Here is a 24783-nt window from a genome sequence, read left to right on the forward strand (position 1 = left end):
TGCCCAAGCGCTGCCCCCAGGGACAAACAGAAGGCATCTTACACGAGATTTGCACTTTTGCCCCTGTAGACTCAAAAGCATCTCTGATTCGTCTATGTTGTGGAGAACAAGTTTAATGCAATCTTGGGCATGATGCAGCACAAACTCAAAAGTAACTTTCTTAATTTCTTTTGTGCCCAGCCCTGCCAGGGACTGAAATGTCCTCGCAGAGCTCCTGGTTGATGTATTTTGAGATCACAGAATCATAGAATCATAGAATCATAGAATCACAGAATCAACCAGGTTGGAAGAGACCTCCAAGATCATCCACTCCAACCTAGCACCCAGCCCTAGCCACTCATTGAGACCATGGCACTAAGTGCCTCAGCCAGGCTTTGCTTGAACACCTCCAGGGATGGTGACTCCACCACCTCCCTGGGCAGCCCATTCCTCTGTCCTTCAACAGGCACCTTTTTTTCCTGGACTATAAATGCTATCAGCTTACACTTACCCTTCCCCTCCCATTTCCCCCCTTTTTTTACCTTTTTTTTTAGCACTGTATTTCTGTTTGTTGCATGTGACAAGTGCCTGAACTGAGCATCTCCAAACCCAGCATAATTAATGACTTTCTGTAACTCCAAAATCAAAGTTGTTTTGATCAACTTTAAGGAAAAAAAAACTAATCACCTTTCTTTCTGCTGATGGGAGGTGTGAAGTGCTGAGCCCCTGAGACTTTCCTTGACTTCAGAAGAGGTTTCATCTCTCGTGCCTCAGAATTGCTGAGAATGCCTTCTTAATGAAAGGAGAGGAGACTGAAACCTTCTCCTTTCTGCATTGCAGACCTTGCTTTAACCTCAGCAAGGCCTTGGTTTTTCCAGCTCTAAAAGGTAGGTGACAGTATTTATAAGCAGACTGGGAGTTTCTGCTTGAAGAACATTTTATGAAAGCCTGGCTGTTTGCCCAAGACAAGCATGATATTTTCCAGACCAATGAGCCATGGACTCTCTACTGCAGAGAGAGAAAAAAAAAAGGGGGAAAAAAGGGGGGAAAAAAAGAGGGGGAAAAAGGGGGTGGGGAAAGGGGGTGGGGAAAGGGGGGGGAAAGAAAAAAAGGGGGAAAAAAGAAGGAAAAAAGGGGGAAAAGAAAAAAAGAAGGAAAAAAGGGGTAAAAGAAAAAAGAAGGAAAAAAGAGGGAAAAGAAAAAAAAGAAGGAAAAAAGGGGGGAAAGAAAAAAAAAGAAGGAAAAAAGGGGGGAAAGAAAAAAAAAGAAGGAAAAAGGGGGGGAAAGAAAAAAGAAGGAAAAAGGGGGGGAAAGAAAAAAGAAGGAAAAAAGGGGGAAAAGAAAAAAAAAGAAGGCAAAAAGAGGGAAAAGGAAAATAGAAAAAAGGAGGGAAAAGGGGGGGAATTAAAAAAAAGGAAAAAAGATAAAAGAAAAAGTGGGGGAAAAGGGGGGAAAAGGAAAAAAAGGATGAAAGAGGGGGAAAGGAAAACAAAGAAAAAAGGGAAAAAAGGGAGAAAAGGGGGAAAAGGAAAAAAAAGAAAAAAGAAAAAGAAAAGGGGGGAAAAGGAGGGAAAAGGGGGGGAAAGTGGAAAAAGGGGGAGAAAAGGGAAAATGGGGGGAAAAGGGGGAAAAAGGGGAAAAAGGGGGGAAAAGGGGGAAAAAGGGGGAAAAGGGGGAAAAAGGGGAAGAGGGGAAAAGAGGGGGAAAAGAGGGGGAAAAGAGGGGGAAAAGAGGGGGAAAAAGGGGGAAAAAGGGGGAAAAGGGGGGGAAAGGGGGGGAAAGGGGGAAAAAGGTGGAAAAAGGGGGGAAAGGGGGAAAAAGGGGAAAGGGGGGAAAGGGGGGAAAGGGGGGAAAGGGGGAGAAAAGGGGAGAAAAGGGGAAAAAAGGGGAAGAGGGGAAAAGAGGGGGAAAAGGGGGGAAAAGGGGGAAAAAGGAAAGAAAAGGGAAAAGGTAAAAAAGGGGGGGGAGGGGGGAAAAGGGAAAAAGAAAGGAAGAAAAAAAAAAGACCAAAGAAACCAAAATTTAAAAACAAAATAACCCCCCAAACAATCAACCAAACACAAGGAACAAAACTAACCCAAACAAGTCAAAGAAGACCCAGTGCCCTGAAACATGAGTGTCAATGTTTCATTAGAGCAGAAGTGAGTGGCTGAGGCATTGTACCACTGCCAGGCTGGTACCCCCCAGGCTGAGGGAGCAGGAAGCTCAGAGCTGATATCCCTGATGGGGAATGATGATGTCTGGTTAAGGAGCCCACAGGAGCATATGCTTTGCAGGGAGAGTGTTCTTTGTCTTCCCCTGGATGGAGAAACCATCTGGATGGGTCAGGATGTGAATGATGGAGAAGCAAAGGAGCAGCCTGGGAAATGGGCAGCAGGAGGATGCTGTAGCTACTGTGGAAAGCAGCGGGGAGAGCTGGAACTCTGCTGTGGGGGATAAGCGGTGTGTGCAGACACGGCTGGCATTCAGAGTGCTGAAGCACCAGTCAGTGGCTTTGTGAGCTAGGGTGACTTTCACAAAGCCTCAGAGAGCAAAATGTGCTGATCCAGCAGCTGAGACGAGCTGCAACCGCACCTGTAAAAGCTGGTAGAGAGAAGAGCACCAGGAAAAGCCACCATGGAGGGAGCAGGCTGATCTGATGAGCATCGAGGGAACGTAAGGCCATTGCAAAACTACCCTGAGTCTCACCACATCAATAGAATCCTCTGTTGTCAATCAACAGTCATTGACTTTTCTGGGGCTGTTCCTTTGCCTCCCCTGCAACCCCCAGCAAAGTTACCCTGTTTTGTACACCAGCCATGGTGTCTCTATGGGGATATTAAAGTTCTCCCTAGCAGGAAGGAGGGCATAGTTAATTGCCAGGCTATTGTGAGCAGTCTCAAGTTGCTGCTAGTTCCTTAACATTCAGGAAGAAGAAAGCACTGAATGCAATCTTCCCACAAAGCACTGAATGAAGTCTTCCCAGCTTCCCTGAAGCCTTCCAGGGTAATAATTCTTAGGTGGTTTTAATTTGTTTTGTCCCTGCTGACACTACCCTTTCTTAAAATGTTATATTTTACCTGTTGATCTGTGATCTCCATTGATGAAGGTCACTGTGTCCAAACTAGAGGCCTTTCTAAGAGACATCAGGGAGCTGAAGTTCGGACCTTAGGCTCCCAAGAAAGGATTTTGGCTTTGGATTTCTGCAGCTGGCATGGTTAGGTTACCATAAGAGCCTCTTGTAGCTTTATAAGATGCAAATTTATGTCTGAGAAGAAAGGAAATGTCACTGTACCCTTACCAAACCATCGTCTTCATTGGGTCAGTGAAGTTTCAAACCCATATCACTCCTTCTGCCTGTGCCTGCCAAGCTTTGTGGGCTCCTTCCAGATACTTGTTCTCAGTGATGGATGAACATGCTGGGAGTATATGGTAAGGAGCAGTGGAAAATCCTCAGCCATGTGACTTACGCTTCACTTAGACCCAAGAAGTTGTAAGCATGATGCTATGCAGTTGCTGGGGCTGGTGGCTAAAAGGCAGACCCAGGAGATGATGTTATAAGCCTCATTTGAGAGCCCAGTGCTGCCCTTCCCTGGAGAGCTATATCCATATGCATGCTTCAGAAATGGAGGAGACTACCTTGTGCAATTTTCGTCTTGTCCAGGGAGCTACAGCAGAAGGAACACTCGAGGGACCACACTGCTGCTAGGTCCTGACAGACACAAACTCACTTCCCAATAACATGTGGTAGTGGGTTTATATTGCTTAACCCAGACCTGATGCACACAGATGTGTTGTTCACAGTAACAATCATAGAATCAGCCAGGTTGGAAGAGACCTCCAAGATCATCCAGTCCAACCTAGCACCCAGCCCTGGCCACTCAACCAGACCATGGCACTAAGTGCCTCAGCCAGGCTTTGCTTGAACACCTCCAGGGATGGTGACTCCACCACCTCCCTGGGCAGCCCATTCCAATGCCAATCACTCTCTCTGCCAACAACTTCCTCCTCACATCCAGCCTAGACCTCCCCCAGAACAACTTGAGACTGTGTCCCCTTGTTCTGTTGCTGGTTGCCTGGGAGAAGAGACCAACCCCCACCTGGCTACAGCCTCCCTTCAGGTAGTTGTAGACAGCAATGAGGTCCCCCCTGAGCCTCCTCTTCTCCAGGCTGCACACCCCCAGCTCCCTCAGCCTCTGCTCACAGGGTTTGTGTTCCAGGCCCCTCACCAGCTTTGGCGCCCTCCTGTGGACACCTTCCAGCACCTCAACATCTCTCTTGAATTGAGGGGCTCAGAACTGGACAATCTCCTCTTCTTTGATCACAACAGGCCAGGATTCTTATGAAAGTCCTCAATACCTGCTGTGTCTACAGAAGAGTTGATTTATGGGCCTCTTAATGAGTGTTGTTCTATTGCATATTGACTTTCTGCATGGCTAATAGTTTAACTCAAAAATTATGTGAAGGTCATAACTCTGTTAAGTCTATATGAACAGCAAAATATCCCAACATAATAAAGCAAATAATTGCTGCTGACCTGCAGCTGGTGCATCCTCACTCTGAGAACCTGCTTAAGCCTCACAGCTACCACATTCTCTGAAATAATTTTTCTCAGAGGTGAGCTCATGAGCAAGATAATTAAGTACCAAATTGGTTATTGTGGCTTCATTTACCGGCCACGCAGAACTGATGCGTCTCTGATACTTCCCTCTGTAAATATGCTTTAAATAAGTTGTTGGCAGTTCATTACCATGCTGTAAAATTAAGGCAAATAGATGTATTTTGGATGCTAGAAGGCAGCTGCATTATGGTAATTAAATAACAGAAATGGATTATGCTTAGATAAAAATTGTGGGAGATCAGGAGCATCACATCATGGTGTGGCATTTATTGCTTCCCCAGGCACAGCTTGGGGAGTAGAGGAGGTACAGAGGATATGTCCCCACTAGCTATAAGGACAGCACAGCTCAGTATGGAGTGAGTTGATCTGCAGCAAGCTACTGTATTTTAAGGATGACCTGTCCACGGGCTCCTATTTCCACAGCTCCTGGGCATGAGATCTGGAGCGGCTGCAATGCTGCACACGCATCACAGGTCACTTCCCACTGGGGCAGCATCCATGCGTGAGCTGCAGGACACAGCTGCAAGTTTGAGACTTCGTGAGTCCCTGCACTCATGCCACTGCTGTCCAGAGAAGGATTACCCTCATTAAGCACACACATTTATTTTCCCCTTCTTCAGCTTTGAGAAGTAAGGCCACCAGAGAGACAGGTTTCCTGCTCTTGCTCCTAGTTTTGCTTTGTGACTTGAGCAAACACACTGGGGTGATGGGATTTGGGCCTTTTGGGATATTTGGCCATCACTCTGTGATGCATGCAGCTGGCCACGTAGCTTGGGCAGCACATGAATGGTGTTAGCCTCATCTCACACACTGGAAGGGAAGGTAATACACACACACAAAGTATTTGGAACTGTGACAGCTTCAGTATTCATTTCCTGTGGTGGCAATATCTGGAAAATTCAGTTCTCTGACAGGACAGAGGAAGACCTTGTATTTGACCACAAAGCACACTTGCATCTACTGCTGCCCAACCTGCCCCTCCATTCTTGTTTTACCCCATCCTAAGGCAGTGAACAATACCCTCCTGAATTTTCTGGTGCATAAGAAATTCCTGGAGATCACTAGGCTGACAAGTTGTCTTATTCTTCTTTACTGTGTGACAATCATAGAATCATAGAATCAGCCAGGTTGGAAGAGACCTCTAAGATCATCCAGTCCAACCTAGCACCCAGCCCTAGCCAGTCAACTAGACCATGGCACTGAGTGCCTCAGCCAGGCTTTTCTTGACGCACGCCTTCCCAAAGTACCACCTTCTGCTTTGACCAAGGTGGCTGAATTTTACTCTGGCCAGATGCTGAAAGGAAAGGGTGACAACTTGGCTGTCTTTGTTAGAAGGAAAGGGTGACAACTTGGCTGTCTTTGTTAGAAGCAAAGGGTGACAACTTGGCTGTCTTTGTTAGAAGGAAAGGGTGACAACTTGGCTGTCTTTGTTAGAAGCAAAGGGTGACAACTTAGCTGTCTTTGTTAGAAGCAAAGGGTGACAACTTAGCTGTCTTTGTTAGAAGCAAAGGGTGACAACTTGGCTGTCTTTGTTAGAAGCAAAGGGTGACAACTTGGCTGTCTTTGTTAGAAGCAAAGGGTGACAACTTAGCTGTCTTTGTTAGAAGCAAAGGGTGACAACTTGGCTGTCTTTGTTAGAAGCAAAGGGTGACAACTTAGCTCAACTTGGCTGTTTTTGTTAGAAGCAAAGGGTGACAACTTGGCTGTCTTTGTTAGAAGCAAAGGGTGACAACTTGGCTGTCTTTGTTAGAAGCAAAGGGTGACAACTTGGCTGTTTTTGTTAGAAGCAAAGGGTGACAACTTGGCTGTCTTTGTTAGAAGCAAAGGGTGACAACTTGGCTGTCTTTGTTAGAAGCAAAGGGTGACAACTTGGCTGTCTTTGTTAGAAGCAAAGGGTGACAACTTGGCTGTCTGTTAGAAGGAAAGGGTGACAACTTGGCTGTTTTTGTTAGAAGCAAAGGGTGACAACTTGGCTGTCTTTGTTAGAAGCAAAGGGTGACAACTTGGCTGTCTTTGTTAGAAGCAAAGGGTGACAGCTGTCTTTGTTAGAAGGAAAGGGTGACAACTTGGCTGTCTTTGTTAGAAGCAAAGGGTGACAACTTGGCTGTCTTTGTTAGAAGCAAAGGGTGACAACTTGGCTGTCTTTGTTAGAAGCAAAGGGTGACAACTTGGCTGTCTTTGTTAGAAGCAAAGGGTGACAACTTGGCTGTCTTTGTTAGAAGCAAAGGGTGACAGCTGTCTTTGTTAGAAGGAAAGGGTGACAACTTGGCTGTCTTTGTTAGAAGCAAAGGGTGACAACTTAGCTGTCTTTGTTAGAAGCAAAGGGTGACAACTTGGCTGTCTTTGTTAGGGAAACAGTCAAGAAGTCAGCATAAACCTGGGTCAAAACCCCAAGGCACAATGACAGCTTAGGTTAGGAGAGTGCACATGGCCTGTGTGGTGTCGATCTCAGAGCAGAGTTTTTTGTCTGCCTATGCCTTCTTCCATGCTCTCAGGTGAAGCAGCCATTCTTTGACCCCCTCCTGAAGGCAGGCAGGGATGATGTGCTGCGTGATGCTGAGGAGGATTCATTGCTTCTTTCCCTCTCAGCGGTGGCTGCATATTAACCATGGATTAATGAGCCCTCCAAGTGTTACTTAATGCTCCTAAAATGCTTTGCATCTTCTACTTGCAGAATGATCATCATTAAGGGATTAAGGTGAAAAAAATTACAAATTTAGGTGGCTACAATTACGTTTCAGACTCCTCACAAGCTCCTGGCAAAGCTGGCAGCTCCTGGCTTGGACAGATTCACTCTGAAATGGGTCAAGAACTGACTGGAAGGCAGGGCCCAGAGAGTGATGGTGAATGGTGCCACGTCCAGTTGGCAGCTGTCACTAGTGGTGTGCTCCAAGGATCAGTGCTGTGTCTTTATTGATGATCTAAACAAGGGGACTAAGTCTATCATCAGTAATATTGCAGGTGACACCAAGCTAGGAGCAGGTGTGGATCTGTTGGAGGGTAGGAGAGCCCTGCAGGGGGACCTGGACAGGCTGGATGGGTGGGCAGAGGCCAATGGGATGAGATTTAACAAGGCCAAGTGCAGGGTTCTGCACTTTGGCCACAACAACCTCATGCAGCACTACAGGCTGGGGATGGGGTGGCTCATATCCACCTCTGCTGCATCTCCACTCTATCCTTTCTTGCACCCCAGCATGCTGGTGCTGACGTGATCACAAAGTCTGTGTTTGTACACAGAGGGGGAAAGAAGTTTTGGATACAGAGGTAAGCACAGCAAACTCTCTGTCACCTTTGTCTGAGGCTTGTGCTCAGAGCATTGGGTCAGTCATCACTGAGTGCTCTCCAGGGAGCTCAGCCTGATTTTGATGATGAACTCAGTGAATTGGTCTTGGGGAAGTCTGGTAATACTCAGCAAGAGGTAAGTTTGTTCCTCACCTGAGAAACAAATTATCCTCAAAACTGGATTAAAGACTGCAGGGCTTTTTGACTGCAGAGGGCTGGACTAGGTTCTTGCTCTTCTTCCAACACTCTGCTATTTGCAAACATCAGGTGGCACTTACTGGAGTGCCTGAGCTGTAATTAGGGGTCAGCCAGGACTGGAGAAGGCTGCAGCCTCCTGCGTGACTTGCCTGTAGAGAGCATCAGGCCCTTTTTTTCCATGAAAAACAGCTCAGAAATGACTTGATCTGAAAGCTTCTTCAACAATGTGAAAGTCAAGAAGCAAAAGTTACTATTAAAAAAAAAAAATGCTGAGAGGCAGCTTTCAGCATCAATTAATTTTCCCTATGAGTGAGTAAAGAAAAAGTCTTCTCTTCCCCAGCATCTGTTTCATCAGATTGAGTTCTCTTGCTATCGGCTGCTCTGATCTGCCTCTGGCAAGCTGAAGTTGCCTTAGTTAAAACAGCAAACAGGAAAAACACTCAGACACTGCCTGGGTTTGTATGTGAACAGAGATCATAGAATCACAGAATCAACCAGGTTGGAAGAGACCTCCAAGGTCATCCACTCCAACCTAGCACCCAGCCCTAGCCACTCAACCAGACCATGGCACTAAGTGCCTCAGCCAGGCTTTGCTTGAACACCTCCAGGGACGGTGACTCCACCACCTCCCTGGGCAGCCCATTCCAATGCCAATCACTCTCTCTGACAACAACTTCCTCCTAACATCCAGCCTAGACCTCCCCTGGCACAACTTGAGACTGTGTCCCCTTGTTCTGTTGCTGAGTGCCTGGGAGAAGAGACCAACCCCACCTGGCTACAGCCTCCCTTCAGGTAGTTGTAGACAGCAATGAGGTCCCCCCTCAGCCTCCTCTTCTCCAGGCTGCACACCCCCAGCTCCCTCAACCTCTCCTCATTGCCTTTGTGTTCCAGGCCCCTCACCAGCTTTGGCGCCCTCCTGTGGACACCTTCCAGCACCTCAACATCTCTCTTGAATTGAGGGGTCCAAAACTGGACACAGCACTCAAGGTGTAGCCTGACCAGTGCTGAATACAGGGGCAGAATAACCTCCCTTGTCCTACTGTTGTTTTCTAACCATTGGCTCACTGTGAAACAATCCTTACAAGCCTCACCATTAATAAATAGCTCACCAATAAGCCCAGGTTCAGCTGCAGCACTAAATTATCTCCAATTGCCTCATGAAGCTTCTGGAGATTAAACTGGCTTCAGGTCTGTTTTCTGATAGTGCCTTCATCTTCTACCAACAGCCTGAAAGGAAATTCAGCCTTTCTAATCAGTTATTTACAAACCACTAGTCATGTTTGGACAACCTTGCATGACCTTAACGTTTTTGAGTCTATTTTTATAGCAGAAGAACGCCCAGAAAAACAGTTCTGGTTTCATTTTGAAAGCTGTAGTATTTCCCATATGATTTAGCCCCTTGAGATTCCAGGCAGGAATTACAGTTGGGCAAAAGATTTTGGTTTTGGCCTTAAGGAGGAAACCAGATGAAATGAAACAAGTATTTGTGTCTGTGTGCTTGCCACACTTTAAATGTTAGCCTGGGCATAGCCTTGAATTGTCTGCAGGTGCACACAGCCCTCTTTGTAAGGATCATGCTCCTGCTGCATTGCTGCCTCCTCTGAATTTGCATTCTGCCAAGCTTGGTAGGTGGCTGTGTAAAACAGGTCTTTTCCCTCACTTCCCAAAAGCACAGATAGCAGGAAGAGCTCTAAACCTCGGTCTGTGTCTTGAGGCACATTTATGTGTGATACTGCTTCACTCATCAGGGGGAAAAATGCCACCAAAAAAAAGTATTTGCCAGAGTGATGGCAGAAAGGAAACTAAATGAGCCAGAGAAGCTCCCAACTGTTGCAGCGTGGTGCTGCTCGTAAATCTCCGCTTGCCGCGGGAACCGCCGTAACCAGGCCTATAGACCACTGTGATTCCCATGCTGGGGAAAGCCTAGGCTGGGTGCCAGGAGGAAGTTCTTCACAGAGAGAGTGATTGGCACTGGAATGGGCTGCCCAGGGAGGTGGTGGAGTTGCCGTCCCTGGAGGTGTTCAAGCAAAGCCTGGCTGAGGCACTTAGTGCCATGGTCTAGTTGAGTGGCTAGGGCTGGGTGCTAGGTTGGACTGGATGATCTTGGAGATCTCTTCCAACCTGGTTGATTCTATGGTTCTATGATCTGAGGCCTGCCATGAAGGACTCCAGCTGATTCGATGTGCATTATGCTAAAGCCACTTTATTACATACAGCCCAAGTATATAAGCACTCAGCCAGTAGAGCACACACCTACACATCAGCATAATTAGCCAAGGACACCCCACTACATCCACATAAACCATGCCTTGTTATTCTCACTAACGAGGTGTCCGTTATCTACCTCTTCTGAGATAAGTTAGCCAGCTGCTTGTGAGAAGCAGGTTTGTCACTGTAAGGATCTGCCTGCTGTTCATTCTTCTTCACACCGTTCCCACGGCTCTTCTGCACCTGCACCCTACAACTCTATTCGAGTTGTGCTGGGGTAGGTCTAGGCTGGATGTTAGGAGGAAGTTGTTGGCAGAGAGAGTGATTGGCATTGGAATGGGCTGCCCAGGGAGGTGGTGGAGTTGCTGTCCCTGGAGGTGTTCAAGCAAAGCCTGGCTGAGGCACTTAGTGCCATGGTCTAGTTGAGTGGCTAGGGCTGGGTGCTAGGTTGGACTGGATGAGGTTGGATGTCTCTTCCAGCCTGGTGGATTCTATGATTCTGTGATTCTTCTGCGTTCTGCATTCCCACACCCGAGCACATCTCAAGTATTATGTAGGAATGCAAGAAAAGAGAATGAAATATGAACCTCTCCATCAAGTCAACAAACCTTAAACACCACGAAAACATTCTTCAAGAACCAATACCTCAGGGTCCTGTCAGATACCCTCGGGTGAAGCTTCCTCCAGTGGTCTAGGACATTCCTGATCCCACTGTCCACAGGCCACTGCCAGGAGTCACGTTCCCACAGCCATGGCAGCAAAGAGCAGCACATGCCTACGTTTTGGCTGCCTCTTCAGTCTGACACACCCATGAAAAATCTTTAGGATTTGGGGTGGTGCAGGGACCAAGCAGAACAATGACAACTTTAAGGGACAAACTTGTGTGGGATGACAATATTTTTAATCACCCAACAAATCACAGGTCTCACACAGAGTTCCATACTGAAAACTAAGAGCTGGTCTAAAAGGGCTGAGTAAATAGGCATTTCCTCACCTTTAGTGATGCTGCCTCATCCTAAGTCCCCAAAAATCTGTGTAGCACCTCTGGCTTCCACACGCTGAAGATAAACAGAAACAGATTCCATCAAGCCTGGAAGTGAACCCAGAATCCAGGCAGAGAAGAGAAACCAAACTATCTAAGTAGCATCTCTGCTCTGTGCCAGTTTGCACAGATAATTAACACAACCCGTGTGCCAAAAGCAGGTCTGAAGCATTCGGAGTCCTGCCATAGGGGGGAAGCAATCATGAAGCAGTTAATTGAATAAACTCAGGGCAAGTTTTTTCTGCTAGCAGCCACCCCGTAAGGAGAACAAAAGGCAGATTTGTCCAAGTGGATTATTTGCTCCATGTGACTTGCTCCACATTATCTGCTCCGCTCAGTGTTCTTTGGGAACATGTTTACTTTTGTGTCATGGTGCAAAGGCTTTTCTGACAGATGCTGAATAATCTCTCCTCTCCTTTTCAGAGTTTATTTTCTATTGCTTGTAATTACCAACAAGGATGCTTATCCCAAAGCATATTTTGAAGTACAGCTTGCTTTCTTTTGCCATCCCCCATCTACCACAGCAACCTCCTTTCCAGCCCAGACTGATTTCATTAGCTAGTAATATCCCTGGGCTTTGAACTAGCATAAGGATTTGCATTTCAGACAAGTTTAAATTAGTAGGTGCTTGTGTAACTGGCATAGCTCCATACTTCTTCACTGCTGTCAGTCTCCTGTGCTGATCCTTGTATTCCTGAGTGTCCCACATGTCTGTCTGTCTGCCTTCCCTCTTTGCAGATATGTTCTTCAGCTATGACCTTGGCTTGGTCACTGTTGTTGCAAACATTTGATGTCCCTCAAGCAAAGCCTGTCTCCACTTGTAAGGTGCCTCTTGATTCTATGAGGGTCCAACCAGCAAAGATAACACAACCCTGTGTGTAACCAGGCACTCTCGTCTGAGCAAACATTGCAATGCAGCAATGAGGCATTTAGGTTAAATTCCCTATTAAAGAGGAAGAGGTTGCCATCCCTGGAGCTGTTCAAGGCAAGGTTGGACGTGGCACTTGGTGCCATGGTCTGGCCTTGAGCTCTGTGGTAAAGGGTTGGACTTGATGATCTGTGAGGTCTCTTCCAACCCTGATGATACTGTGATACTGTGATGTCCCCAGTCTGCCCTGTTCTCTTTGAAAGAGATGGATCAGTTTATTGGCCCCAAGCATGTTATTCATGTGGTCTTTTGTTGGATCAAGTTTGATGGAATAAGTTTGCCTGAATAATACTCTGATCCTGCAAAACAGGAGTGGTCTTCCTGAGGACCTCACTTGCTGTCATCCTGCCATTTCAGCATCTTGCTCCTGCAAAGTCTGAAGGTGACCTTAACCATCCCCTTACCCCAGCCGCCCTATGCAATCCTCGTGTGGTGCTTATTTACTCCATTTTCACACTTATTACCTTGCTATTTTCCACATGGCAGTCCCTAAGAGTGGAAGAACATTTTCATCCTCTGCTGATGTGTTTTTTCTGCTCCGTAGCATCCGCCTCCTTGCTCATCTATAGTGTTTGTTCTCTGTACAAGAGTACATTACTGATTTAATCTTTTTTTCTGTCTCATTTATGCTCCATTTCTCTGTTTCTCTCTCCATTTCAGCTGGCACTTGATGTGAAAGTGTGTGTGATCTTGTGTTTAAGATATTCACAAGGGCTGGTGTCTCTTCTCTCCACTGCATATTTCCCAGGAGTTGATGGGCAATTCGCCAACCAGTTTGAAGCTTAATATTTTCATATGTAAAATACTGGGAACGTCCCTAAAGCTGTGCAGATGGCAGTTCACTTTGTAACAGCTCAAAATGAAATTGCTTCAGAGGAAAAAGGCTAGAACCAGAAGCACTACATCTGATGTGGAAAGAACTGATTAAGTCCTTTTCAAAGTTGCTTCAAATATTTCTACTTTTAAAAAAAGAGTACACTGAAATTAACATGCAAAGTACTCAGAGGCCTCTGCTATTCTTCCCCAGTGATGCTTTCATGTTGTTGCTGAGACTAAATGTCTAAGCTAGAGATAAATCCATTAATGTTATATAAGATGCTCAAAACTGCCTCTAAATAAATAAAAGTGCTTTGAATTGCACCCTGTGTATGTGCCAGGCAATTCATCAGTAGTGCCAGAATACTCTTCTCTGCTTGGAGGATAATGCTGTGAGCAGCTAAGCAGGAGCATTGCAGGTGGCTATTAACAGCAGGTCACCCAGAGCAGTTTTCAGGAGATCTCTATGCACCACTGACAATTTGCTACTCAGCAAGGATCTCAATAATCTCTAGGGGAAAGAGCTTCGTGGGAGGCTGCTGAAACCATCTGTGGCCACAGCCCTGCCCAGGTACTTGGTCCTGCAGTACAGATGTAGAAGAAATGTGCCTACTTTGGCAGCAAATGCACCAGACTGCCAAGCTTAAATCCATGCTGAAATAGGTCCTACTCCATCATACCAAAGGAGAGGCAAGAAATAGGATTTACTCCATCATACCAAAGGAGAGGCAAGAAACAGGATTTACTCCATCATACCAAAGGAGAGGCAAGAAATAGGATTTACTCCATCACACCAAAGGAGAGGCAAGAAACAGGATTTACTCCATCACACCAAAGGAGAGGCAAGAAACAGGATTTACTCCATCACACCAAAGGAGAGGCAAGAAATAGGATTTACTCCATCATACCAAAGGAGAGGCAAGAAATAGGATTTACTCCATCATACCAAAGGAGAGGCAAGAAATAGGATTTACTCCATCATACCAAAGGAGAGGCAAGAAATAGGATTTACTCCATCACACCAAAGGAGAGGCAAGAAACAGGATTTACTCCATCACACCAAAGGAGAGGCAAGAAATAGGATTTACTCCATCATACCAAAGGAGAGGCAAGAAATAGGATTTACTCCATCATACCAAAGGAGAGGCAAGAAATAGGATTTACTCCATCACACCAAAGGAGAGGCAAGAAATAGGATTTACTCCATCACACCAAAGGAGAGGCAAGAAATAGGATTTACTCCACCATACCAAAGGAGAGGCAAGAAATAGGATTTACTCCACCATACCAAAGGAGAGGCAAGATATTCTCTTTCACCATCACTGGTGCTGAGCAGACAAGAGGAATTTGTGGCACCTCCAGCTGGACCTGTCTGCTCAAGCCCCAGCCCAATGCAGCAGGGAAATAAGGTTTAGCAGGCACGTAAGGCACTTGGCTTCCTCAGCAGCCTCATCCATGATTGGTGAGAGCAATGTTTGCCTGCTTTTTGTAGCTCTCCTCATCTTGCTGGTGATTGTTTCAAAATGGGACTTCAGCTGTCAATAGGGAAATCGGCAGAATCAAACAAGCTGAGCATTGAATGATTGTGATTTCTGCTGAAGTAGCTTAGAGGAAAATAAGAGATCCAAAGTTGCAACGAAATTAGTGATGATTTACATTCAGTGGGAGTAAAAAAAAACACAGCCCAAAATTAGGTTATTGAACTGCCAGAGTAGAAGAATTTTTTTTCCTTTAAGACTTTAAATAGAATGGGCAGAATGAGAAAGAACAATGGTGCAGAAGAAAAGGTACTTAACAAAATCAGACAAGCTATGGAAAGAAAGAAAAATAGCCCAGTCTGATAAGGTGTTTAGTGTCTCAAGATCTCTGCTTTTCATTTTCAGATACAGTATGGGCCTGGATAGGTGGTCTGGGAAGTTAGTGCCAGGTTCACCCAGACCCAGGTAGAGACTTCAGGCCCAGGCTCTCCCCAGTTCTGTCAGAAGCTGGACCCAGATTGTCAAGTGTGGTGGCTCAACTCTGCTTGCCACTGCTTGCCCAGCCCATTACCTCAATCTTGTTCATCTCTCTAAATGAATTCTTCCCTTTCTGGCTCACGTGCCTCCTGGCACCCACCTCCAGCAGCTCCAAGGATGACCATGTCTCTGCACCACACTGTGCCATGCATTGCCATGTCACCTTGGTGGCAGTGCCACCAAGAGACCCTGAGGGCAGCATGTCTTGGTCATGGCTTCCATGGTCATTGCTCCCATCAGTAGTCCTTGCTACCCTAGCCTGACACAGCCAGAAGAGCACAGCTGTGTCCTCCCTGGTTGCTCACTGCCTTACACAGCCACCAGTAGAGCTGGGTAAAGTTTACTGTCCTCCAACCCAACACTGTGAAATTGTCACTGCTGAGGGGAGATGCATTCCTCTGGATACTAAGTATTCTAATAACAGTGCCACCTTCCACTGATAACACCTGACTCAAAACATCCCACAGCCAGCTTGGGTTTATTGTTAAAGTTCACCCACAAAAATCACACGTGGATAGGAAAGGATTCAAGGCATCCCCACTCTATCCTGTCTTCAGAGCTGTAGCAAGTCAGGGAGAGTTAACAGTGGTAATTAAATTTCAGCAGAGTGTTTGGGGCTGCAGTTGGGGAGAAGGAAGCCAGAGCATATTAACACAGAAACTTCTGAGGCAGTGGCTCTTCCCCTCCTTCTCCCTCCGCTGAGGAGATGCTGTGATTGCCATTCTGAGAGACCATGCTTGAAGCTCAGAGCTGCCCTGCTTTGCAGTGTGCTTGGAGCACATCCCAGGCTGTGCTGCAGCTCTGGGGTTCAATAGCTCCAAGTGCAGGGTGCTGCACTTTGGCCACAACAACCCCATGCAGAGATACAGGCTGGGGTCGGAGTGGCTGGAGAGCAGCCAGACAGAGAGGGATCTGGGGGTGCTGATTGATACCCACCTGAACATGAGCCAGCAGTGTGCCCAGGTGGCCAAGAGAGCCAGTGGCATCCTGGCCTGCATCAGGAATGGTGTGGTCAGCAGGAGCAGGGAGGTCATTCTGCCCCTGTACTCTGCACTGGTTAGACCACACCTTGAGTGCTGTGTTCAGTTCTGGGCCCCCAGTTTAGGAGGGACATTGAGATGCTTGAGCGTGTCCAGAGAAGGGCAACGAGGCTGGGGAGAGGCCTTGAGCACAGCCCTACGAGGAGAGGCTGAGGGAGCTGGGATTGGTTAGCCTGGAGAAGAGGAGGCTCAGGGGAGACCTTATTGCTGTCTACAACTACCTGAGGGGTGGTTGTGGCCAGGAGGAGGTTGCTCTCTTCTCTCAGGTGGCCAGCACCAGAACAAGAGGACACAGCCTCAGGCTGCGCCAGGGGAAATTTAGGCTGGAGGTGAGGAGAAAGTTCTTCCCTGAGAGAGTCATTGGACACTGGAATGGGCTGCCCGGGGAGGTGGTGGAGTCGCTGTCCCTGGAGCTGTTCAAGGCAGGATTGGACGTGGCACTTGGTGCCATGGTCTGGCCTTGAGCTCTGTGGTAAAGGGTTGGACTTGATGATCTGTGAGGTCTCTTCCAACCCTGATGATACTGTGATACTGTGACTGGGTTGTGTAGGTATGTGGGTCTGTGGGCTCAGGGTTAATGGTTTATGGGAGAGGGGAGCTCCTGGGACCAAGCAGTGGCATCGGTGAACGGACGAAGTGCCTCGGCAGAGCTGCTAGAGTGCCCTCTGAGGACCAGCACTGACACAGGGTTCTGGGCTGCTTGTAGTCAACTTGGTTTCCAGTTTTGCCCACTGAAATTCCTTCAAACACAGGCAGAGCTGAAGGAGGGGTGGCAGTACAGTGCTGCTTTCTGCTGTTTGCCTCCCTACAAGAGCATTTCAAAGTCCGAGGTGTACAGTGCTTACAGAGCCCTGGCCACAGCCCAAATGGGACCCAGGCGCCCTGCTAGCAGCCTGAGTTTGCAGGCATCAGGAGTTTTGCAGCCTTTCTCAACATGTTTTTCATGATTCTGCTGGGCAATAGGGCCAAATGCCACCTGGGCTCCCCACATCACAGCCCTGAACAGGAGATTCAAGGCTGTATGTGCCAAGACAGTAGCAGAGGATGTCTGGGAGTTGTTAGAAGCAAGTTTCAGAGTCACTCTCCTCCCCTGCACCAAACAAAGGAATACATCTCATAGGGGGGTGATGCACCATAGCTCCTGCTGGGGATAAAGTGGATTACAATGCTATTTGGCTGGCCACTGCACAGAGTCAGACTGTTATAACAGGATCCAAATCTCTTCCCTAACTCAGAGCAGATCTGCTAGTTGCTTTGACAAATAACTAGAAGACACTTTGGCCCCATAAACCATGCTTCAATCCTGTTGGAACATAAAGCTGAACTATTTATGCCTTCTCTTAAACACGACTCTTTTTGTAACTCAGTGAATTCCTTGAAGTCCTACAGAGATGGAGACAAGTGTTTCATACAAGAACACTGTAAGTGCCCTTTTCTACTCTTTACAAGAACCTTGTTCCCACTCTACAAAGAGTTAAAGTTGAGTGTGAAAAGGTAGTAAGTAACTCCTTGAACAAGCACCTCACCAGGCATCAGTGCCTGGCTGGGCAGTGACTGCTCTGCAGTTCCCTGCTGTGCATGGCTGGGTCAGGGACCAATGCCAGCTAAGGAGTGAGGATGTATAGCCCACCTTTGCCTTCTCCCTGGGATGCAATTAACAGCACTGGGGAGAACTGCTATTTACTGGGGGAGAATGCAGAGGAGTTCACTGATCTTCATCTCCACAGGACCATCAAACCCTGCTTATTTCTTCTACAAACAAGGAGCATCTTAAATCTTTCCTTGCATGCTGTGGCCAGCAGCATAAGCAGTGCTCCTCTAATTAATATGGCCTTGGAGGGAGCAGCCACTTGGCTGAGGAGCTCTGCTGCCTGGATGTGCTTCTCCAAGGGGAGATGTTAGAGCAGCCACACGCTTGAAGTGAGACAGGTTACAAGGAAATGCACATAATATGGTCAGGAATGAAGGTGACCTATGGAAGTGTGGTGAATATGTGGTTTTCTCTGCTTGGCAAGTGAATTTTGATCCCAGCATAGCACTGCCTAGTAATGTGTTGCTGCCATGCCTGGGGAAGCTTGTAAGAGGACAAAGAACAGCAAATGGCAAGGAGGACAAAGAGGCTGTGAGACAACACACACCTCCCCACGCCCCTCGCCATCCCCTTGCCAAACTGCCAAAACAGAGTGAGACAGTTGCAGAATTGTCCTTCCTTGTTCAGAGTGGCCTGTGCCAGCCTATTGCACACAGGGAAAACAGCAGCAGATCGATAGAGGTGTCTGAGCTGCCACTCTTGCTGTCCTCTCTGTGAAGATAAACCAAATCACTCATCAGCCTTGCCAGCTAATGAGCCTTTCTGTGAGACAAAACCACGGGTTCCTTTCTAAGCCTGTACTTCTCTGCCAACCTTCGGACTGAAGAGGCAAGTGATGGGCTCTGCTCACGGCCAGAGGTCCAGCTGACAGTACCAGAGCCCCCTCTTGGTCTAGCTATGAGTCTGTGACATCAGAACCTGGTGCAACGTTTCCCTGGAGGCTACCAGGGCTCCCCTGACCTCTGCCACTCACCAAGTGCTTTACCTGTCCTTCAATCTGTACTACACATATGGGATTACTAATCGTGGATCCCATCACCATCCCTGAGCACCATCCTGGATGGAAAGAGAGGGAGTGGAGCTCTTTTGAAACTTGACTCCAAGGGAATTAGGCACTGCTTGAGGACCTGACCCGTGTGAGGGATGTCAGCGTGCGTAACCACAACAGGATGCGACGCCTGTCATTTATCATCCTCGCCACTCAGTCTGCAGCCTCCTCCCCTGTGTGCTGTGCAGGCACAGAGCAAAACAATCCCCTTGCAAAGAGGCCACAGCTTTGGAGTAAGCACAAAACGTTTAAGCCTTGAATGGAAGGGAGAGAAATGACATTGCTCCCAGCCCTTGCTTCCTAACGGCTGGTATTCATCGACCGTGGCCCTTAATACAGTCTTCACTCCACTTGTCAACTGTTAAGATAGATCTGGGGGCTGTCAGCAGAGTGTTACAGTTGAAATGACCCATCTAGAAATAATAGACTATGGACCACCTAAGTAGTCGTGATGCTGTAAGCCACCACAGAGGAATATCTTTGTCTCTCTCACTTTCAATGGTCCCTCAGGTGCCATTTGGATTACAGGTCAGTTTGGGGGGGGCATTCCTCTGTCCCAGCTTCAGAGGTCTGGAGAGAGAAATCACAGCTTCCCTGCGCATCCCTGTTCATCCTGGGGTGAAACTGGCATCCCAAGAAGCAAATTCATCTGGCTTGTTTCTGACTTCAGTCTTTGGACAAGCTGCCTTGTGAGCTGGTGGTGATTCCTTCTCAACTAGGAAAAATAGGTGTCACTCAGAGACAACTGGTGTTGACCTGCAGGCTCCTTGCCTGGCACTGGTGGGTAGGCATCACTGGTGCCATGCTGAGCAGAAAGGGATCTAACCTACCAGTCCTTTCTGGCACAAAGCTTTAACATGATCCTGGGTGGGAAACACGTGCAGTTGAGTTCCCACTGCAGCCCTCTTGTGTCAGCAGTTCCCACCCAGATCAAGATGAACCTCACTGGGCTTCACTGGCACGTGATACCCTTTTTCTGGAGGTTCCCATTTGTTTCCAAGAGAGTTTTTCATCCAGTGCCTGCTTTCAAGAGCTTCCAAGACTGTTCTGGGGTCACACATCTCTCTGGGCTTTGAGTTTGAGCAAATCTGCAACTTGAGAGGGTTTGAAGTGCTGAATTCAAGTCTAGCCTTAGCTATCAGCATAGAAATCAGTGGACATGCCTCTGTGTGCTTATGGGACCTCACCAGACAGTGCTGCTGATACTGAAATGGTATTGTGACCTTCAGTGACCTTTTTGCTACTCTGTTCTTTTAAAATAATAATTTAAATTATAGATGAAAGTAGCAGGAGGCAATCACATTGTAGACAGCAATGAGGTCCCCCCTGAGCCTCCTCTTCTCCAGGCTAAACACCCCCAGCTCCCTCAGCCTCTCCTCATAGGGTCTGTAGTAAGGCCAAGCAGATAAACTTTTGTACTAAAGCTTCTGCCCCCCAGGAATTACTGAAGAGGGAATATAAAGAACAGGGAATGAAAGGGAAAGCTACAATATTAGTCACAAAGACTCCAAGTGTCCAAGAGGTCCCATGGTTTCCAGGTTCTGCAGTGATTGGAGAATCCAAACGCTGGCACACCTGAAAAGAGCTTTGTGGTGCACAATGCATGCTTTTAGAACAGCCATTGAGTCCCTGGCCTGGCTCACCGGGGGGCCACCAGGCCCCCCGGCCTTTAGAATCCCTTCACCATTCACCCAGTGCATGCCAGGGGCACTCACCAGTGACGATGGGAGGAGGATCCCTCTGCCCAGTTGGGCAAACTTAGAGCTGCTGCCCCTCCCGGGCCCCGTTATAAAGAGGAGTGAGTGGGTGGGGAGGGCAAATAGGTCACACCTGGGGTGGGAGGAGACTCCAATAGCACCCAGGTGCTCTGGGTTTGGGGGATAAAAGGGGGAAATGCAGCGTGGGCTGGGAAAAGGGCAGGTATGGTGGGACAGTGGAGCTGAGGAGGGACTTTTCAGGCTATCAGGGAGGGACAGAACCAGGGGCAATGGAGTGAAGCTGAAGATGGATCGGTTCAAGCTGGCTGTGAAGAGAAAGTTGCTCAGCATGAGAGTGGTGAGAGCCTGCAATGGGTGGAGGTGGTTGAGACCCTGTCCCTGGAGATGTTTAAGGCCAGGCTGGATGGGGATCTAGCCAGCCTGATGTAGGGTAGGGTAGGGTGTCCCTGCCCATGGCAGGGGGGATGAAACCAGATGATCCTTGTGATCCCTTCCAACCCGGACTGACTCCATGATTCTATTGAACATAACAGGGGTCAGGCACAGAAGCAGTCACTTACAAAATCTCCCCAAGCCCATAGGAGTGTGGCTGTTTCTTTTATCTCTTTGGATGGCCAGATCCTTTCCAATAATGACAGGGCTGTGGGCTTTTCAAGGAACTTGTGTCTGATGCTGGGAGAGGTGAGCCCACATGCGAGCAGACCATCCCCCTGGGAGACCCTGGCCCAGACAGCTGGCAGTGCTTGCTTGAGTAGAACAGAAGGAAGATTTCCCCACAGCCTTGGAGGGAAATTCTCCCAGAGATGGAGTCCTGCAACAAACAATCTCTCTCTGCCTGAGAAAAGCCTGAGACTGGAGATACAACTCCAGGAAGTCTGCTTGTTTTTAGGGGAAGGATGTTGTTCTGAACAGGAATTTACCCCGTCCATGGCTTTCCCAGGGATCCACAGTCTGAGAAAGATGCTCCCCACAACCCCTCCAAGTTCCTCACAGAAACCTCAGCAGAGCCAACCTTAATTAAATTTATCTCCATGCTTGTGCCAGGCTACAGGGAGCTACATCTCAAGTCAGGTCTGGAGGGCTTTGCACAAAAAATAGGAGTCACTTTGTTAAAGTTGGTCACTCACTACTGTGATAAAGTAATTAAATCCTCTCAGTTGCTTTCTCCCCCTGCTGCTCTTCCGAGACACACAAACATCAGGGCTCTGGCATAGATGGAGCTGTTAACACTTTGTCAGTGAGAATCCAGAACTGTGCAAGTACAAGAAATGTTTTCTGGGGGCTATAAATAGCTTTGCATTAAGGCAAATTTATTCTCTTGCCCAAAATAGATTCACCTTGCAAACGGCTGGAGGACAGTTTCACTGCCAAAGGAACACCTTGGGACTCCCCTCGGGAGCTGGAGATAGCTCTTTAGCCCTCAAAGAAACAAACGAGACCAGCAGCAGGAGACCCTCTGCTGCTATCCCCCTCTGCCCCTCTCTTTGCTCCCCACTGCCTGGCAGCATCCTGCTGTGCTTGGATGTCAGCCTGGGAGACCCAACAGCAGCCTTCCACTGAAAACCATTATTTCATCTAACTAACTTTTCCAGTCCTCTTTTTTCCAGCTGCTTCCAACATGCATGCTCATTATAGGGGTGCAAGGGATGAGGAAACTTCGCGGAAGGGGAGCAGTGACTTCCCGCGATTGCTTGGAGCAGCTGCTTGCCTCTCCTCCGCTCCGAAGGGAATGATGCAGCCAGACAATGCACGCAGAGTCTCTGCCAGAGCTGCAATGTGTTAACAGCACTCTACCCTTGCTGCCAGAGGATCGTATCGCTCCCTGCAGAGAAACGCCAGTGCTGGTGAAGGGGGAAGATGAGAGGATGTCAGAAAAGATTAACAATAATGAAATTAACTCACCTTTAGGCTGTGTGTTGGGTTGACAACGCAGACAAGCTGCCCAGCAGCTGAGAAAACCCTCTTTGCCTTGTAGTGCTGAAAACGCAGGTGAATGAGATCTAACACAGCCCCAAAGCACTGGGTGAAGAAAAGCATCACAACTTTTAGCGTTGCTGCTGCTGCTGCTGCTGCTGGTGGTAGGCAGGAGAAGCAGCGAGGGAGCCCCTCGGTCCTTGAGCCCGGGGAGGGAGTGCAGTGGATGAGAGCTGCGCTCCGGCACGGCTTAGCATGCCTTCATATTCATCATCAAAATAAGACGGGAAGAGGCTTGCAGCAGCAGGGCGGCCAATGGAAAGGACAGAAATGTTATCCTTGAGGTCCAGAGACAGCCAATAACAAATGCCTCCCCCCCAGAAACTCCCTGATGAATAGAGCCTGGTGGAGAATGTATTATTGAACATTACCATACATCAGCACATTGCATTTATCTTGTGATTACAGCCAGTCACACGTAAGGCTGTGCAGATATGCAGGCAGAATGGATTGCTTAACGTCTCTATTTATTAATTGCCTTAATTTAACAAAAGAGCTCTAAGATAAGCTAAATGGAAGGCTCAGGGAAGAAGCCACCAGTGGAACTGGTCGAAAGCATCAAAAAACAGATTGAGTAGACTATGTTTTACTGAGACAGAAAAAAATCAGGCATGCCAAGTGAGACACAATTCCTCGCAGGGGTTAAGCAGAAGTAGAGCTCACTATATAAATAGAGTCACGTCTGTGCATTCACAGGCTTTGGTTGGGATTTTCACCACTCTGAAGTTCGCTGAATTTTACATTCTGCTTCTCTATGAGAGTCCCAGCAGACAAATAACATTTCCCCCCAAGTAATATTCCACCCCCCCACACCCTAAAAATAGGAGAGGTCATGTCTCAGGTCTGGTGTAAGTTGGAATAACTCCGTTTAAAGTCAGCAGTGTGTTCCTGATTTACGCTTGCCAGTGGATCAGGTCTGTTGGACACAAACCACTGAAACTGCTGGCTACTGGAACCACAAGAGCATAAAAAAGACACAGAGCATGCTTCTAAAAATAATGAAATACATGATGCATGAGAGCACACACAGGAAAAAAACTTGCACTGAGGGAGAAGTGGCTTTCTAACTCAACAGAATAATGAAACACGCAGAAGGGTTTGGCTTGTCACTCATCTGCATATGGGTGGGCAGGAACTTGCAAATTAGCCATTTGATCGTCCTAGGCATTAAAAAGGACTTAGGGGAGTGCAAGGGAAACAGTATGCTTCTGTGCCTTATTGCCGGTGCCTGTCTCTGCTGGTGGGCAGGGATCCCCTTCAAGCCATCGAGTCTCATTAAACCTGAGTTCCCAGAACCAGCTTTTCTGGGAGGTGACTGCACCGGGGCAGCCAAGGGAATTGGAAAGCACATTCATTTCATGGGACAGTCCTGTGTGATATGTTGCTCAGCTTGTTAATAAATCAAAGAGGGCTAATTTAATTAGCTCTCTGCCAGAACTTCCTATCAGGGTGCTATTTAGGCTTGCTAGCTAAGTACTCAGATGGCTTATTTAGCCTTGGTAATCCTTTTTTCCTTCAAAGCAGAGCAGATAAAAGTAGGGTTTCTTTTTTTCCCTTTCCCCCCCCATATTTCCCCCCCTTGCTTCTTTTTAAATGCAAGTGAGGCTTGTGCTCTGGTTGGAGCAGCCTGCAGGTCTCAGCCTGAACCTGGATTGTCACAACTGGCTCTTCCTCAATCAATACTGCAATACTGGCTCTGCCAGACTGCAGAGATTCTGTGTGTGAAAGAAAAAGGAAAGAAAAAAGAGGCCCTGAGTAGATAAATAAGTGGGAAATTGTGACTGCTGAAACACTTAACCACACAGCTGCCCCCCAAAACATTAAAGATGGGAGGAATACATATCTCTTAGTTCTTAACGTTTGCTTGCAAATTAGAGCAGGAGATAATTTTTGCAGTGCTGAGAGACAGTGTGAGGATATTTTCAGGCTGACTTGAGGACAAGTGAGCCAATTGATTTGCTTAAATGTATCCTTTTCTTCCTCCCCAAAGTAGCTGTGAGCATCCAGCTATTTATTATTTATTTCTGCCTGATTTGCAGTCGGCAGCTGCACGAGCACTTTATACCAGCAAATTTCAGTCTGCAAGTTATCAGTGCGAGTGTTCTGCCATCAGAGCCTTAAATGAAGAAAAAGGTCCTTGCTATTTACGTTGATTATCACCACCTCAACCCCCTGGCGTTATTTCTCTTTGACTGATTGACTCAACTGAACGCTTAGACTTGAGGACATTGACCACATCTAGCAGGGCAGGAGGAGGTGTCTCTGATCCAACAGGTGCACAGGGACATCTTCAACCTAAATATAGATCCTGGCCACTGGTAGACAAAAAAGGTTGTTGTGCTTG

The 24783-nt window shown here is 47.5% G+C and overlaps 1 protein-coding gene and 1 long non-coding RNA gene across 2 annotated transcripts in view; one reads left to right on the forward strand and one right to left on the reverse strand.

Moving 5' to 3' along the window:
- SIAH3 (siah E3 ubiquitin protein ligase family member 3) overlaps positions 1 to 22744 on the reverse strand; it is a 41413-nt gene extending 18669 nt beyond the window's left edge. Inside the window, exon 1 of the mRNA XM_064175200.1 lies at positions 22368 to 22744. Coding sequence (XP_064031270.1) covers positions 22368 to 22502 — 135 coding nt within the window. The 5' untranslated portion in view covers positions 22503 to 22744. The remainder of the gene's footprint in view (positions 1 to 22367) is intronic.
- On the forward strand, positions 20673 to 21967 carry LOC135192226 (uncharacterized). The gene is made up of 2 exons (XR_010308932.1): positions 20673 to 20802; positions 21797 to 21967. It is a non-coding gene; the product is annotated as an uncharacterized LOC135192226 (long non-coding RNA).
- Positions 22745 to 24783: the final 2039 nt, after the last annotated feature.

Source organism: Pogoniulus pusillus, chromosome 3 (assembly GCF_015220805.1).
Source record: "Pogoniulus pusillus isolate bPogPus1 chromosome 3, bPogPus1.pri, whole genome shotgun sequence".
NCBI classification, from domain to species: Eukaryota; Metazoa; Chordata; class Aves; order Piciformes; family Lybiidae; genus Pogoniulus; species Pogoniulus pusillus.